Source organism: Cololabis saira, chromosome 21, assembly GCF_033807715.1.
Source record: "Cololabis saira isolate AMF1-May2022 chromosome 21, fColSai1.1, whole genome shotgun sequence".
NCBI classification, from domain to species: domain Eukaryota; kingdom Metazoa; phylum Chordata; class Actinopteri; order Beloniformes; family Belonidae; genus Cololabis; species Cololabis saira.
The window spans coordinates 26804364-26821652 of NC_084607.1; the positions used below are offsets into that span (position 1 = coordinate 26804364).

Below are 17289 nucleotides of genomic sequence, written 5' to 3' on the forward strand. Positions count from 1 at the left end.
CAGGGGTCGGCAACCCAAAATGTTGAAAGAGCCATATTGGAACAAAAACACAAAAAACAAATATGTCTGGAGCCGCAAAAAATGAAAAGTCTTGTATAAGCCTTAGAATGAAGGCAACACATGCTGTATGTATCTATATATATTAGTTATAACTGAGGGAAGATTTTTTTTTTCATTATGCACTTCAAGAAAAAAGTCGAAATGACGAGAAAAAAGTTGAAATTTCGAGAAAAAAGTCGAAATGTCGAGAAAAAAGTTGAAATGTCAAGATTAATGTTAATGTACAATCTTGAGAAAAAAGTCAAAATGTCGAGAAAAAAGTCAAAATGTCGAGAAAAAAGTCGAAATTTCGAGATTAAAAAGGAAAGGAAAAATGAAGAGAAAAAAAGGAAAAAATAAGAAAAAAAGGAAAAAAAGAAGAAATAAAAGAAAAAAAGAGAAAAAAGGAAAAAAAAGAAAAAAGAGAAAAAAAGGAAAAAAAAAGAAGAAATAAAGGAAAAAAAAAGCTCCATGGAGCCACTAGGGCGGCACTAAAGTGCTGCATGCAGCTCTAGAGCCGCGGGTTGCTGACCCCTGGTCTACACTCACACCGTCACCTATGGTCACGTGCTGTGGGTAGAGACTGAAAGAAGAAGACTGTGGATGCAAGTGTCCAAAATGAATTTCCTCTGCAGGGTGTACGGACTCTCCCATAGAGATAGGGTGGGAAGCTCTGTCACCCGGGAGGGGGTCAGAGTATTGAGACGAGCCAGATGAGGTGTCTCGGTAATCTGGCTAGGATGCCACTTAGATGCCTCCCTGTTGAGATTTCCAGGGCACATGCCTCCCTGGGGAGAGAAAAGTCTGAGCTTAGCCTGCTTAGGCTACTGCTCCCACGTCCCAATCCCGGATACGGGGTCGACAATGGATGGATGGATGTCAGCTAGTCATGTGAAAACTTGTTTAAGGACTGTGATGTTCTTCTCAAATAGAGGTGTATATGATTAGGTCATCTAAGGACAGATTACAGGTGAACATCCTTGTTAAGTAGGTGCTGAAACGTGGCAGGTCCACTGCATAAGTCACAGGCCCTAACTATGTACTGCAAAAATTGATCAGGAGTTACAAATACAGAAATTTCTGAAACCCATAAAGGAAGTGGTACCTGCCAGTGACTCTAAAGGCCAACTGATGCTTTTCTGCCAAACATCAGTCAACAACATTGCAAAGCAGAGCCTCTACATCGATGTGAACCTCCCTCCGCAGAGCGTCTATATCCCTCAACGTGCACTTCCAAAATTTTCTGACGACACGTTGATGAAATACAGAATGCGAGGACTGTGATTGGTCCGCTGTACTGCATAATTTCTGGAACTTCGCCTTTTCGCTTCGTCACTTCTGCTACAGACCTTCAAAGGGCATACCTTTTCTCTCACTTACGATGCAACTTTTGCAATAAAAGCATTTACTGTTCCACATCGATCACACCACTTGGTTTTTCGGGCGCTGGCTCAATGACAAATAAAGAATCTTGAACCCAACTCTAATGAGGCCCTCTCCCACGGAGAAGTGAATCTGAAAGATAACTAATGACACTTCATAGTTGTTTGGAAAGAGCAAAGGGACATTGTTAGCAAAAACATGTGAACAGTGTAATCGCTCAAGGAAGTGGAAAAACATGAACTAATCCCTTCTGCTCTGGAGACGCATTAGATTCCAGAAGTCTGTCTTTGAGGATATTAAGTGGAACATCAAAACACTAGCTTGGAGAAGCTATTTTTGGGAAGACTCCTGAGCAGCAACAAGGTTGAAAGGCATTCCTTCATCCCAGTCTTTTTCAACGTCAGTGTAGTACTTGTGTAGCCTTGACTCCAACATCTGATTCTAGCATTTCAAAGCCCCTAGAGATTCAGGATGGTATGTGCTAGCAACTGCATTTCAAACGTTTAACTCTTTTAAGGACCTGCTTGAAAAATGTTGACTTTAAAAAGTAACTTTAAAATAGTAACGGTGTTACCAGCGATCTGACAGATGTGGCAACTATGGCAAAACCACATCACATCTGCTTTCAGTCGTTCAGTCATAGTTCAGCAACTATGTCGAAGAATAAGATGGTTGTTTTTTTTTTTAAAGTAATTTACACATCAAAAATCCATTGTCCTTAGAAAAGCAGAGAGCGTCAGTGCCAGCTTTGTAAGCACTTAACACACCTGCAAAAAACCTTTGTAGCATTGGGTCTGTCTTCAGAGGGGCAGACAAATATGTATGAGTGACAGGAAGTGAAAGATCAAAACACTGCAGGTTATTCTTAAGAAAAGACAGCACAGGTCAGCAAGAAGTCCCAAAATGTCCTTTTCTAACATTTTGCTCATTATTTACTTTGGGTCTGAAAAAAAACATCCATTTATGGGATGCTGAAGGCCTTCTTAAATTCTCTGTTAAATAGTTGTTTCAGATGGTCACCAATGGCACGGTAATTAGCATTATTCTGCAAAAGAACACAACAGCACAAATTAATTATATTAATAAAAAGTCTCATCTTTTGACATTTGGTACTTTCAATCTCACACGTTTAAAGAGAGAAAAGCTCCAGCGGAGCATACGTTCATACCTGGTTGTACTTGAAACAGTTGCTGAAAATGAGCTGGACGTCCGTCACAAACTGGTTAACAGTCTGGTACTGTTTCTTCTCGAGTTTCTCGGCTATTTTGCAAAGCCACATTGGTGTCTCGATGACAATGGAGTAGTCTTCTAACTGCAAATTTCAAACACAAAATGAACTATGTTACACTCATTTATGATTTAAATTAGAAAATGACGGTGGATCTTGTGATCCCAACAGCTACTTGACCTCGTGTGCACTTTATCGTCTTTAAATTAGCTAAGCACTAAGAAAGTTCATGAATTGAAAGAAGCTTACATCATGACAGGGGTCTCCTGCAAATATCTGGCCCCCGTCAGCACTGTGCAGGTACAGGAGGAGATATTGGCATACCTGTTTATTAGAAAGAGAGGGTAATAAATAAATAAATGGCAGCTTTGTGGCAGAGAGACAGGAACTCACATGGTGACTGATGCTAACCATGAGGTTTTCACGTGATATTTGCTGGGATAGGGCAACCGCCATCTCCTGCTCATCATCATAGAGGCCGTTTTGATTACGTGCAAAAATACAGAATGTGCACATCCATTTTCCGGTGTCCCTGCATGCAAACAGACAGAAAACATCAATCTCAACAAAATATTAAGCCACTTTGTTTGCCTTCATTATTCACACTGATACATCGGTACTCTTATACCAGGGGTCGGCAACCCTGGTCCTAGAGTATCATTATTTTCAGCACAGCCTCACTTTTACAGTTATTTTTAAAATCAAAGTAGGAAAAACATAGACATTTTTAATGTGAAAATGTTTAAGCATGTTTACTTTACCATCACCAAGTATGAATGAGGAGTGAATGAATAATGGAGCTGTTCTGCGCACTTTGGGCCTGATTTACTAAAGGTTTGCGTGTGTAAAAATGTGTGCAAACTTGACAGCACCCGCAAACCAAAGTGCCAGCTGATCTACTAACAGCGTGCAAAGAGGACTACGTCTCTCAAATGCGCAAAATAGCACACGCAATTCAGTTAGTACTTTTGCCTTGATGAATAATCAATATGGGGCGTACCCGGCAGAAATCCTAAATACTGGGAGGGGAAGATGCAAATTGGTCCATTTACAACGCACAATGAGATTTACCAAGCCTGAAAGTAATTGCGGGGATTGTGATTGCGTCTGTATTTAATACGTTCGAAAGGAAGGTGCTAATCTCCACATGCAAAAGGAGAAATATTTTATTTGAATGTTAAATCGAGTATTATTCAGCAAAAGGTTGCCACAGGAGGAACATTCATTTTTTTATTTGTGATAATAAATAAATCACGTGTTTTCATGGAGAAAAAGTGTTTCTTATTGTGCGCCTGTTCTGCAGTTGTCATACCCCGGTGTTGTGCCGTATTCAGCACCCCTGCCGTGAAAAGCACCCCCTCGTCTGACAAAAATTATATTCTCATTACGTGTCACTAGGGGTGTCACGGTACACACAAGTCACGGTTCGGTACGTACCTCGGTACAGGGGTCACGGTTCGGTACGGGTTCGGTACGGGTTCGGTACGGGTTCGGTACAACGGGAAAAAAAATACAAAAAGTCCCAAATGTATAAGACGAGTTTTTTCTTCCTTTATTTTGATCATAGCATTTGAAAGTTAAAGTTTGTTCAATTGGCTACAAAACTAAAAAGCATCTCTTATTAAAGTGTAAAATAAATAGAATAATGGGCAGAGCCGTCTGGGGGCGGAGCATTCTCCATGGGCCCTTATGATAGTCATTTTAACGTTCAACAACATCATCCTACCCATCAAACTACATTTATTCTCACTTTTATTGAGCTAAGCCTATAGGCCTATGCTGCAGAAAGCAGAGGAAAGTCACAAACTTGTTCAGAAGAACACACACACACACACACACACACACACACACACACACACACACACACACACACACACACACAGACTCAGTTCCATCTTTGATACAGCTTAAACACAAAAAAAAACATAACTGGTCTAAATTACACATCTATTTAGATAGATAGACACAGCGGTCTATAACATCATTTCTGAGCTCTATAACAGAGAATAGACTCGGCGGTCTAGTTGAAAACAACACAAGCACATTCAAATAAGCAGGTGGTCAAGAATACCACAACATTCTGATAAATAAATTATTTAAGAAGGTTACACTGACTCACCAATGACAGTTGACTCTTCCATAACCCAAAATAATCCAGGTAACGTGGAAAACGGGGTAACATTCAAAACTTTGTAGGTTTTAAACTTTAGCGCTAATCTCCTTCACGGCAAATTTGCTGTGACTGTTAAGGCTGATTTATGGTACCGCGTTACACCAACGCAGCGCCTACGGCGAAGGTTGCGCGTCGCCGCATAACCTCGCCGTAGACTGCGCCGTACCCTACGGCGTATGCTCTGCGTCGATTTAACGCAGAACCATAAATCAGGCTTTACAGCCAACCCGCTTTGGCTCACGGCCCTGATGCGTTCAGGACAGTTGTAAATTAAGAATTAGAACATTCTGTCGTTGTTATAGCCTACAATTTATGATGATATATGAATTGCACATATATTTATTGATATGCACAGACTAGCACACATTTAGGTCTGTAATGGAACGTGACTGTTGATATTTATAAGGGAAAAAAAAACGATTGATTTTTTTTTTTTTTTTTTTTTTTAACTCAGTCAGACGTATTCGCCGTATGACTGTGTGAACCGAACCGTGACCCCCGTACCGTGACGGGACGGGACGAATACAAATACCGTTACACCCCTACGTGTCACGTTCTGTTTAGCGTCCAGTTTTGTTTTAATGATTCATGTTTAAATGCGCTCATGGATTCCACAATAGTCATACTTCATCACAGTCACAGATAACAAAAATCGGGTAAATGGTTATTGATGTAATTAATTAATAGCCTGCTTACTGTGTTGTCTTCCATAATATTTGTAAATATATATAATATAAACTCCTAAGTATGTGTTTGTGTGAGTGTGTATATATAAATATATTGAAGTGTCAGTGTGTTGTTTTTTTTCTTGGTCTACTTATCATTGAATATACGAGGGGCTGCTTTTCACGGCAGGGGTGCTGAATACGGCACAACAATTTGCCTCTTCCACTAATATCTCTAACTCCAACTCGTCAAATTTCATTTTGTGCTTGCGACTATATCCTGCTTTCCATCCAGACTCTCCATGGCGCAAAGTTTGCGCCGCAAACCGTAAGACGCGCAACACCTCATTTAAATACTGAGGTTTGCACCTGTTATCAATTGCGCACGCAATCTTAGTTGATCACCCGCAAAACACACAACAACAGCACGCGCAAACTTTTTCAGTGCACACGCAATTTAGTACTCTTTATTTAGGATCTTAGTAAATCAGGCCCTTTGAGTGTACTTAGAAAAGCGCAATAAAAATCTAATCCATTATTAGTATAATTCAGGTTAGAACAAACATTTCCTATCAACAGGATTTAAAAACTGGTTTATAGTTTGAAGTCTGCACTTTCGAGACAAGTTGAAACAGAGACTCAGCGAGGCTCTGTCTCGCTGCTACGTCATTGTAAATCGTTCATGTGACTTGATACAATTTCCACAGATCCAAAAAAAAAAAAATCTTGGCTAAATGTTGTCCTGTCACAGCTCACCTCAAGGTCTCGTCTTCTATTTGAGGCAGATGACACTTCTGGTGGAAGGATTTTGGACAGTAATCGCAAACTACCAGATCCTTCTCTTTGTTGCTTTTACAAATAAAACACTCATCATCATTTTTCTCATAGTCCTGTCAAGACAGAGAGACAAAGACAGCAGTTACATTCATATTCAGATCATCCTTGGAAAAACTCAGGCTCAGACTGAACATCGCTCAAGTGCAGAGCAGATATAAATGCTCTCCATCTGAAACTCACTGATCGATAGACTTACCAGTTCTTCAAGCTCTGGCTCGCACAGGTTGCAAGTACACCGCAGCGAGTGGATCTCCAAGACTTTAGCCTGACAACGGCCAGAAACAGATTTTATTTTAGTCTTTTAATATTTGGCTCAACAATCTCACATTCCCAGCAGCCAATAAAAACCTGAATGGGTCTCTCATTACGGTGCAGGAGGGCTGTGACTTTAGGAAGGAGTCAAAATTAAAATATACCTGCCTTAATTCATTTCTCATTGGGGATCAATAAAGATTTTTTCACTGTCACAATTCACAATCTGTTTATAAAGTTTTAAACTACCATCCAAGGTCACACCCCGATTTTTGGCCACATGGTTAAGGTGAGAAGCCAGAGCATCTAGAACTATTGGAAATACTGCACTGCTGGGAAGCTTGGAGGGACACAAACGACAAAATATATTCTGTTTTACTCTCATTCAGAGAAAACCCTGACAGCTGACTGGTAGATAAATCTGTAAATTATCTAAATAAAGATGAAAGGATACTTTATGATTTAAAATAATAGACCGTAAAATCAATAATGATAGAGAAACTCCGGTCACTGATACTGAAGTTCTACTGCAAGAAACTGCCATCTCTGACACTCGACGCACCAGCAGACTTTTGATCACATTTAAAGTAACACAAGGGGATTTTTGCCATTTTTATTTCAGCAGGTCCCTCTTTAGGCATAGAGGTTAAGTTAGATTTTTATGACACTGTCAAATATCTGCTTTTATTCAGTGTTTTGCTTGGTCACTCACTTTTTTTCACTTTCATCATTGTTTTGTTGCTTTGCATAGGGTAGCTAAGCACAACTGGCCCCCTAAAGCCTCTTTTTTTGGCCAACATTAGTACTCAATTCAGTGCTGAAGCAAGGCCTGATTCCTGGTCTATTGACACAGGTGGAAGAGGTGTACTTGGGCATGCTGCACGTTTCTGAATGAGGGTCTACAAGCAATATTTGCCTCAAATTTCTTATGACAATCCCTTAACAACATAGTGGTGCAAGCCACAGATTCTAAGAGGACACCCATTTGATCACAGTATGATCTCAATAGTTTGCTGACATTCAACAGGATTTTCAAATTGAATTAATCCACATTTAAATAAAAACTAACCAGCTTTTAGGAAGTTTGATACAGTCGTAAGACCTCAATCATGAAAACTTGCTTACAGATAGGATAACTCCACACTACTTTGATTCTGACACAAGTCTTGGCTTAAATGAGAAGAATTGATCAAAAAACAAGCATTTTATGAGAAACCACATCCCATCACCCAAAATACACAGATGCTCAACTGACAGCCCCAGATGTAAAACATCAGTGGTTTGTGGTGAGATAACTCACTGACTGTTGTTACCTCAATGAGAGCGTTGAGGGGTTTCCCGTCATACTTGATGTCTCTCCTCCAAGGAACATCCGGCCCTAACGCGGCCTCTGTGAACTCCACTGGACTCATCCAGCTTTCTTCAGTACGAATACTCTTCCCACAAGTTCCTAGCAGCAGGAAGCAGAATAAGAGGAATAATTATTTGAATCTAGCTAGTTTTTTATGCCTGAAATTCTTCTCCCGAAAAGAAACTGTCAGCAAAACTGAGTGTCAAACAGGATGAACTTTTTTCTCTGTTGTTGGTAATTTTGGTTACCTGATGCAAATCGGTGCTTGTGTAAAGTGCCAGATAGAGCTCCACATGTCACTTCGAACATCTTCTTGTAATGTTCCGGACAGGTTTGTGTTTGCTGCTCACCCTGCTCCTCCATCTCTTCTGGTTCCTCTTCTGTGTGAGACACAAAATATGCATCTGAAACATAACATAACCACTGCCATAGCATACTTTCTACAGATTTGACTCCACCCAACCCTGGTTAATCCCAAAATGGGACCAATTGACTCGTTATATTACTCAAATCTTACTACAGGCCATAATTTCCCAACCAGTCCAATGCCCTGTTAACTGGTCCACTAGCTTGCTCAGTAAAACCTCTACAAACATAGTGGCGCATCTGGTCTCAATCAACCAAAAGGGCAGATGACATACTTCTGTCTGTTCAATAACCAATGGGATTTCAGGGTCTGCACCTACTTATTTGATATCAAGAGTAAAGAGCTATCACCTTTCCTGGGCATTGGCCTTGGCCTCTCTCCACGAGAGCCGATCTCTGTTCAGACCATTCACTGTGATTCCTCAATAGTAGAACAAGCTACAAGTGGCTACAAGAGCAAAGCCGCCCCCTCTTCTTTTAAGAAGCTCTTGAAAGCCTCCATTTCCAAGTACACCTTCTGTCATGAACTGCTTTATCAATCAAACTTCTTAAACCACACTTTAATGCCCTCTTAATTCCACCTACTCTCTAATTTACCACGTTGTCTGTGGCTTGATTATTTTCCTCAGTTGTAGGTTGCTTTGAATAAAAGCGCCTGCTAAATCTAATCCAATGCAATGCAAAAAAAAAGTTAAAGAACAACAACTTTACAGAAACCAGCACCTGAGACATCCGTGGAATTTTCTTCGTTGCTCGATGAAGTCTCCTCCTGCTGGTCCTCCGGGTCACTCTCTTCATTTTCAGTTACATCTTCGTCTTCCTCTTGGTTAGAGGCTAAAATGTTATTATATTACAATGAAGAATTAAGAAGATAAACCCTCGAACATGAACATTTCAACAAACAATTTCACTAAAAGTTAAAAATGAACAATTGATACTAGTGATGCACCGAATGTTTGGTAACCAAATTGTTCGGCCGAAAATAGCAAAAAAACACTTTCGGTGTTCGGTTGGAATAAGTGGGGAAAAAACCGAACAATTAATAACGGCATGTTTAGATGATGCAATCAAACAGCGAACAGCGTGGAGCGAGGGGCGAGCGGTGTTAAACGCAGCAAACATGTCAGCATGTCAGATCATTACTTGGATGTGGGAAAAAGCAGAGGAAACGAGAAATGATCCAGGCTGAGTTGGATTTTGTAAACCGCTTGGTGATGGAGACGGTGACGGGACGCACCGCGCAGGAGATCGGGGAGAAAGTGCAGAGAAAAGGGCCCGTACTACCGATGCGGTGGAGAACCCTCACTGTCTGATATGACGAGATCCTCCAAGAAAATAACCCAGATTTTAAAAATTATTATACAAGGCTTCAAATTGCGGAGATCAGCCCCACCGCGACCCGATTAATTGGATTTGAACGGGAGAAAATGAAAAAGGATTATGAGAAAAAATACAATAAGTACAGTAAGACAAATTGTGACTGGCGGGTATTTCACTGCACATTTATTTGATTTATGCAATGGTGAAAAAATTGGCAAAATAAATGAAAAACTGCGAAGAACCATTGTTCGGTATTATTCGGTATTCGGCCAAGTGTTTATTATTATTTTCGGTTTCGGCCACAAATTTTCATTTGGGTGCATCACTAATTGATACAGTAGTTCCTGTTCATGGGAACTGGTCTTTTATGGCATCCTGCCTTTAATAATGACATTGGATTTTCATTTTATAATTTATTTTAGTTTTCAGATGCTATTGCAGTTGCTTGAAGGACTGTAATTTCATCCCAGAAAATTTACACCATGTTTTGTACAAGGACAACATACCTGTGGTGGAATTATTAGACCCAAACAAGGACTTCTTGGCCTAGAGAAAAAAAATAAATAAATGGGTGATCATGAGTCAAATTAGATTGACTAAACACAAATAGTATCTAAAGTTTAGTTGTTTTTTGTTGTAGGTGCTTTTTTTCCCAGTTCATTCTTACCGATTGACTTGGTCTGAAGCGCAGTGCTGACTTCAGTTGACCCTTCTGGAGGGGATTACATACACAAAAGCAGTTATTTAAGAGAAGGGATTTACAAAAGCAGGAATACATAGAAAAGGTTGTGGAACGCTGTGAGCCACCTTGATATGCTTTCCGAGTGGGATGCCCATACAACGGATGCTCAACTTCCAGTTCTTGTACCTTTCCATTCCTGCAAACCTTTCAAATTCAATGGGAGTAAACCACTGTTTCTCCACCAGAATACATTTTTCTCCTGAAACGTTAAGAAAACAAGATATTCAGGTCAAAATGCCCAACAAGAAAATACCAAGACTATGATGACAAAGCCAGAAAAAAAAGGAAAAGACTCATGCATTATTGTTCATGGAGCCCACCCCTTGGCAGCTGCACAAAGAAAAACGGAGCTCCATGAAAATCCGTTCTCTGTTTTTAAGTAATGCTGTTGGGTATGAAAACTGTACATGCAGATTTACATGTCTTGCTGTGTAACAGAAAGATGTCTATACATAAATCTGTGGACAGAATTCATGTACCCACACACATGGTTTACAAATCCCTGGGCACAGGTAACATACTTATATGCATGGATTACAAAAGCAACATCATTTATAAAGCTCCACCTTTATTACAGCCAACATTAGGCAAGCTTCAAAATTATTCACAAGTTACTCTATATGACTATTTTTCTATAACTTTAAGCATCATTTATCCAGCACACTTAACCTCAAGCATGCTGAACAAACAACATGCACCCACTCAGACATTAAGCTCCATTCCCTTTTCTCACCTTTAGCCAGTTTCTCTCGTTTGAGTATTCCCTTCACTTCTCCACAGGTCACAGGCAGCTGGGTCTTATAGATGGGCCAGGAACAAACGTCATTCTTGTCTTCCTTTTGAGGAGTAGCTGGAGAGAGAATGATACCTTTTGAAGTTTTAGTTTTAGTTTTCAGTTGGGGACTCATATTCCTGTTTTTGCCACACCTCTGAAAGTTGGCACTCGTCTCTGAAGGGAATTAACCATGACATTGATTTTCTTAATTGCCCTGATGGAGGAGTGTCAATGACTGAAGTTTGTTTTCACTATCTGGATGTGTTTTCAACAAAACATGCTGAGCTGAAGGCCAAACTTTCATAGTTATCAAAATTAAGGCTAACAATAAATAAATTAATCAAGAACGCCAAGTAGTAAAATTAGCTGAGTTTCCCTGGAAAGAACATCCAAGTGAGGCATGTCCACCTGACTGATGATGTTAGGGTTTGGGCTGCTTCCTGAAACCAGATGAATAACAGAACTGATAAAGAAACCAATAAGAATATCTGAGAGTTATTGGGAATAAACTGAAAATTTGTGGTTAAGCAATTGTGGTTGTGGTCCATGGTTAAGAGTGGACATGTTGTATGCGGTATTAAACTTAAAGGGGACCTATTATGGCATCTAATAACTATTTTAACCAGGCCTTGAATGTCTTAAAAACAAGCTTTTGATTGTTTTTGCTAAATAAATGAGAAATTCTGCCTCTGAGGAATGCCTTTATCATCCCATTCTCTAACCTCCTTCTCTATGTGGGATTCTGAGTGGGCGGGGCTATGATAATGAGGCAATGTGCTGAATGGCTGCCTGAAAAATACACCGCTACGAAAAAATTTAACAATTAAACAACAAGGTGATTGAAAGTGCTTTACAAAAACATAAAACATAAATAAAAAAGCATGATTTAAAATTTAGCCTAAACAAAGCAGAAAGAAATAAGAATAAAAGATAAAATAAGATGAAATCTGTTGTTAACATATGATTAAGTTTTGAAAAGTACCAGTGCAGATTTGGAGCTTTATTTAAATGCAGCTGAAAAAATGTGCATCTTCAACATGGACTACATAGCCTACATTGAGTGTAGCAGTTGATCTGAGGCTTTCTGGGAGTTTGTTCCTGACATGTGGAGCATAGAAGCTGAATGAAGCTTTACATCATTCTTTGTGAGGTTTGTGTGCTTGGGGGAACATATTTGTTGAGAAAATACAATATACCGGTACTCAAAAAGAGTTAAAAGTCTGGAAATCTGAGTTGAAACCAAGTAAACAACAGGCCTCTGACTGGCTGACAGAGGCGTAAAAGGTCTGATTGGTTGGCACAATAGAAAGTATCAAGCGTGACAGTGATGCTTTTGCCCGGGCTTGTGAAAAATACACCGCGCAAGTCATTCCACTTGCCCAGACAGAGTTCAGCTTACAAGTTACAACTGATTAAATGTAGTTGTTTGGATGAATCAGCAGTGGAACTTTTTGATTCTTGATAGAGAAAAAGCACAAGAGAGGTAACTCACAGAAACATATTTTCTCTTTCCTTTTCTTTGGATTGGGTGTTATCTGGGATGACGGCCCGGGCTGTTCATCTTCGCATATGCTCTTTTTTCTGAGTTTCATCTTTTTTGTCACAGAGTTTGCTTCAGTCTCCTCGTCTTCTGAAAGCTTCTGCTGTTTCCTCTTATCTTTTTCCCTCTTTTCCACCCTCTCAGGTATTTTGGTGCCAAAATGAAAAGATCCTGGAAATAAATTTACGTCAAAGGAAATGACAGTTAAAAATGCAGTGCACATTATCTTCGGTTGTATTTCAGATACTGTGAATGTATTTTCAGTCCTAATGTCAGGATACTATTGCCCCTCCCTAAATAATAATTATTAAGAAGTTTCCAATTCTTCACCCGCCTGCTTCTGTGTCTTTTATAAATCAGTGCATCTATTATGAATCCTTGTTACTAGCCCCTATCACCAATCCTAGTCACATACTGTACAACACATACAGTAAGAACCTGAATTACCGTATTTTCCGCACTATAAGGTGCACCTAAAAGCCTTTAATTTTTTCTCAAAAACCGGCAGTGCGCCTTATAATGCAGTGCACCTTATATATGATCATTACGGTAATTTCTGTTACTGTAGTCAGGGGGATTGTGGGTAATGTAGTTGGTGTCGCCGAAGTAATGGAGCTAAAAACGTCAGGAATCGTCACAGACGTTCAAGACAACAGCAGCGACGCTGACTCGCATAATGGCGACTTTGACGAGACGGAGAAAAGCTGGTTTTTCATTTTGTTAATACTGTATTTTCGCAACCATTAGGCGCACATAACATTCTTTTTTTTTTTTTAAAAGAATGTGCCGTGCGCCCAATGAAACGGTGCGCCGTTTCTATTACCTGTATTACGGTAATGTAAGGCGGACGGCCACCATGAGAACGGTAAAGGGAGAAGGGGCGTGTGAAGCACCCGTGAGTTGCGGACGTGATAGAGACCATCCACAGACGTTAAAGGGGGGGGGGTGAAGCACAGAGCAGGTGGAAGGAGCGTTTCAACGGCCACCATTCGACTGAAAGCAGTAGCGCTGGCGGAAGAAATGAAAATTGAACATTTTCATGGAGGTCCGTTTTGGTGCTTTCGCTTCACGGTGCCAGCGCAGCAGCAGCGCCCGGCGGATTATATGGAAAAGATGGAGAGCTTCCGCTCATTCTGCAGCCGACACATCACCGACAAACGCATCCAGCCACATAACCAACATGGACGAGGTGCCGCTCACGTTCGACATCCCGGTGAATCACACGGTGGAGAAGACGGGGGTGCGCGTCGACGCCGTACCCTACGCCATAGGCTAGCGCGGTGGAGAGGACGGGGACCGTCCGGCGCGGGGTAGAGGACGGGAACAGCACGGCGGAGATCCGCACAACGGGGTATGAAAAGTCGTAATTTACTGTTGTGCTTGCCTGCCACGCTGATGGACAGAAACTGTCCATCAGAAACTGTCCTATGGTGATTTTTAAAAGAAAAACTTTGCCTAAAGAGACTTTTCCAGCCGGAGTCATTATAAAGGCAAATGAAAAGGGCTGGATGGATGAGGGGATGATGATCGAGTGGCTGAGGCAGGTCTATGTGCGGCGACCCGGTGGTTTTTTTCACACATCATGAGTGGGCTAACGTGTCTGCTGGGACTGTTGTTCGGGCTTTTGCAAAAGCCGGCATTTCCGAGGGGCTGCACGGCACAGAAAGTGACTCTGACAGCGAGGAAATTCGGACTGGCACAGCTGAATTAGCGGAGCTCTTTAATGCTGAAACAGAGGATGAGGACTTTGAAGGGTTTGATTAATGTAAAAACTTAAATAAAATACAATCAAACTAAGTTTTGCTCCCGCTCTATTTTTAAATAAGCACACTTGTGTGTGTGTGTTCTGCAGCGCGCGGGTGTGTTGTGCGGCGCGCGCGTGTGTGCGCGCTGCGTGTCTGTTGACGGCGCCTTTTGGGACGGTGCGCCGTATGTGTGTTTTAAATCCAAAAATTACACACAAAACTGAGGGTTCGCCTTTCCACACGGTGCGCCGAATGGTCGTGAAAATACGGTAAAGTTGACATACGGTACTTTTCTTCTTGTTTTTTTTTTTTGTATTTCCTGTAGCGCAGTTCCATCAGGTAGATACGTAACTCAACCCCAGCCACTATAGTACGGTTTTTACCATATATTTAGTGCGCCTTGTAATGCGGTGCGCCTTATATATGGAAACAGTTTTAAAATATGTCATTCATTGAAGGTGCGCCTTATAATGCGGTGCGCTTTATAGTGCGGAAAATACGGTACTTAGATATCTCCTTTATTCCCCCATGTAATATAAACAAGGCCAGATGGAACGGTACAACCACAAAGACATTTAGGACTATCCTTAAAAAACAGCACCTATAAAAATATGTGGAACCAAAGTGTAAACCGTCTGTCCGTTATTGTTTCTTTTCCAAGTTACCAACAAATCGTTCAGCGACTTGTTCGACTCTTAAAAGACAGAGAGAAGACTGTCATCATTTATCTATATCTAAATTTGAGGGTTGATATAAGACTTGTGGCAGAGTTTTAAAAATCAGAAAACAATACACAGCACTGGTTAAAAACGACTTTGTCATGTAAGTGTTGCTTGTCCAGAAACGCAGCTCACCGTCCATAAGGCTGTTGCGCAGCGTTCGGAGGGTGTGGTACTGGGTCAGCATAATCTCCTTGAAGACACACTCCCAGAACAATTGGATGTGCTCTGAATCTTCCTGCTCCAGCTGGTCTAGGATTTTATAAACGGCTTTCTTCAGGTTTTCTTTACTCCTCATGCGGCTAACCTCCTGCACAAACAAAATCACAGAAAACAAGGGGTTGATAATTATTTTGTTATGATTAGTTCAGTAATGAGAAACTGAATTGTATGCATTGTAACACTGGCATTCTTAGGATTTCTTTGTCTTGCTGTATGCCCCATTGTCCCTAATTTTTACATAATCCCTAAATAAAAGATAAGAGATTTTGTGTTTTGATGAAAGTTAATTTGATACTAATAGTAAACTAATAATTTACTAACTAATATTTACTTACTACTAATAGTAAAAAGTTCTTGTTTCACGCTCTTATGTCACACTCTCCCAAAAACCTGAAATATTACATAGGACAATACAGTGCTTTTTTTTAACTTTTCGGTTGTTTACTTTAATTTATTATTTATCCATTAATGAGATTGTCTGTCTCTTATGGTTGTTTCTCTTTTGATACAGTTGCAATGTCTGTTTTGCAGCCTCTGTAACATATTGAACAAAATCAAAGCAAAGTGAATGTCCTCAGTTTACAATGTGTTTAGAGACACCTTTATTACACTGCCTGCCTTGTGATGTGATTTGATTTAAATCATTTTATTTTTGTTTTGGTCAGGTCATGTTTAATAAAAGGTACATGATAAATGTAACTGCTTTGGGCTCAATCGTCATCATGGATTTTGGACATCTGAATCGATACCCGGCTCTAATGTTGACCCATTCATTTAACTTATCACTGAAGGTAAACAATATCTGGACCAATTGCTGTACCAGGATATTGTTTGAAATGATTGTATATAGTTGCAAAAAAAGAAAGAAGAGTGAAAGAAAGCTTTTTTGGTGGAAAAGCAAGAAAGCAAAGTATGGTATACTTCTTAAAAACCACTCCTGTTGTAAAAGAAAAGAAATATTGGCATCTGAAAATAACAGGGGGGGGGGCTTTAAGCTCCTGTTTTATGACCTGCATTTCAGAGTCTTACACAAAATTGAGTTGATAATTATAAAGCGGTTCATCTATGTTTAAAGCGTCTTCCTTCCTTCCCTCTTCCGCTCCTGTGGTTTTCAGGGACCAGCGCAGCCGCAGAAAACGTCTTAAGGATGATTTATGGTTCCGCGTTACACCAACGCAGAACTACGGCGTAAGTAACGCAGCGACGCGCACTGCGTTACCTACGCCGTAACTCTGCGTCGATATAACGCAGACCCATAATTCAGACTGTAGGGTTCACTGGAGCGCACGAAAGTGGCGCCTCTTTTTTGCAGCAGGACGGGGGAGGAGGAGGAGGGCGTAAACTGTACCCGATATCTGTCCTCGGGGATCAGGTTGTAGTCTCGGAGCTGGCTCAGGAAGGTGTACGGGTTCTCCATGCAGGACAGCTCGGTTTTATGACAGTGGAAGAAGCGCAGCAGCTCCTCGGGCTCCAGGAAATCCAGCGGGTTCATCCTGTCGGGCCTGTCAACACACTTCAGCAGAATACCAGCAGGTTGAAACTGATCAAACGTAAACCACAGTCTTATTCACGAAGTTAAAGGACACTCTAAGAGGCAGCAGTATCCAAAATCCTCAACAACCCCCTTTATTAGAGAAGTTATCTGATTGAAACATACGGAAGTGTTTCCTCACTAAAGCGTGGCTTCAGAGGACAAGTGGTTAATGATTCAAGTTCCTCCCCACAATGACGTTTAGAAAGTGAAACTTAACATACCCATCTCCTACATTACGAGGACACAATGGAATGACTCAAAACCACCATACTGTGAATATTGTATTGTTTTCATATTGTCCATCTCATCATTTTACAGAGCTGATGACTGACACTACTTGAGATACATGAAATGGTAAACATAAGTGTAAAAGTGGCTGAAGTTTTTGTGTGATCTGG

At 40.7% G+C, this 17289-nt stretch overlaps 1 protein-coding gene across 1 annotated transcript; it reads right to left on the minus strand.

Annotated features, from left to right (window-relative positions):
- Positions 1 to 592: 592 nt before the first annotated feature.
- Positions 593 to 17019, minus strand: LOC133422433 (nuclear body protein SP140-like protein). Its single transcript, XM_061712424.1, has 16 exons — positions 16706 to 17019; positions 15271 to 15445; positions 12624 to 12842; positions 11090 to 11206; positions 10422 to 10555; positions 10282 to 10326; positions 10121 to 10160; positions 9018 to 9128; positions 8177 to 8308; positions 7891 to 8027; positions 6522 to 6590; positions 6245 to 6378; positions 3062 to 3182; positions 2900 to 2974; positions 2591 to 2734; positions 593 to 2467 (listed from the first exon to the last, which is right to left on the minus strand). The coding sequence occupies exons 1-16, from the start codon at positions 16847 to 16849 to the stop codon at positions 2384 to 2386; spliced, it is 1881 nt and encodes a 626-aa protein (XP_061568408.1). The 5' UTR covers positions 16850 to 17019; the 3' UTR covers positions 593 to 2383.
- Between the last annotated feature and the right edge of the window lie 270 nt (positions 17020 to 17289).

Coding starts and splice junctions, on each gene's coding strand:
- LOC133422433 (XM_061712424.1), bottom strand. CDS start 16,849: ATGAACCCGCTGGATTTCCTGGAGCCCGAGGAGCTGCTGCGCTTCTTC. Junction 12,843..15,270: donor GCGCAACAGCCTTATGGACG/GTGAGCTGCGTT, acceptor ATTTATTTCCAG/GATCTTTTCATTTTGGCACC. Junction 10,556..11,089: donor ACGAGAGAAACTGGCTAAAG/GTGAGAAAAGGG, acceptor TTAACGTTTCAG/GAGAAAAATGTATTCTGGTG.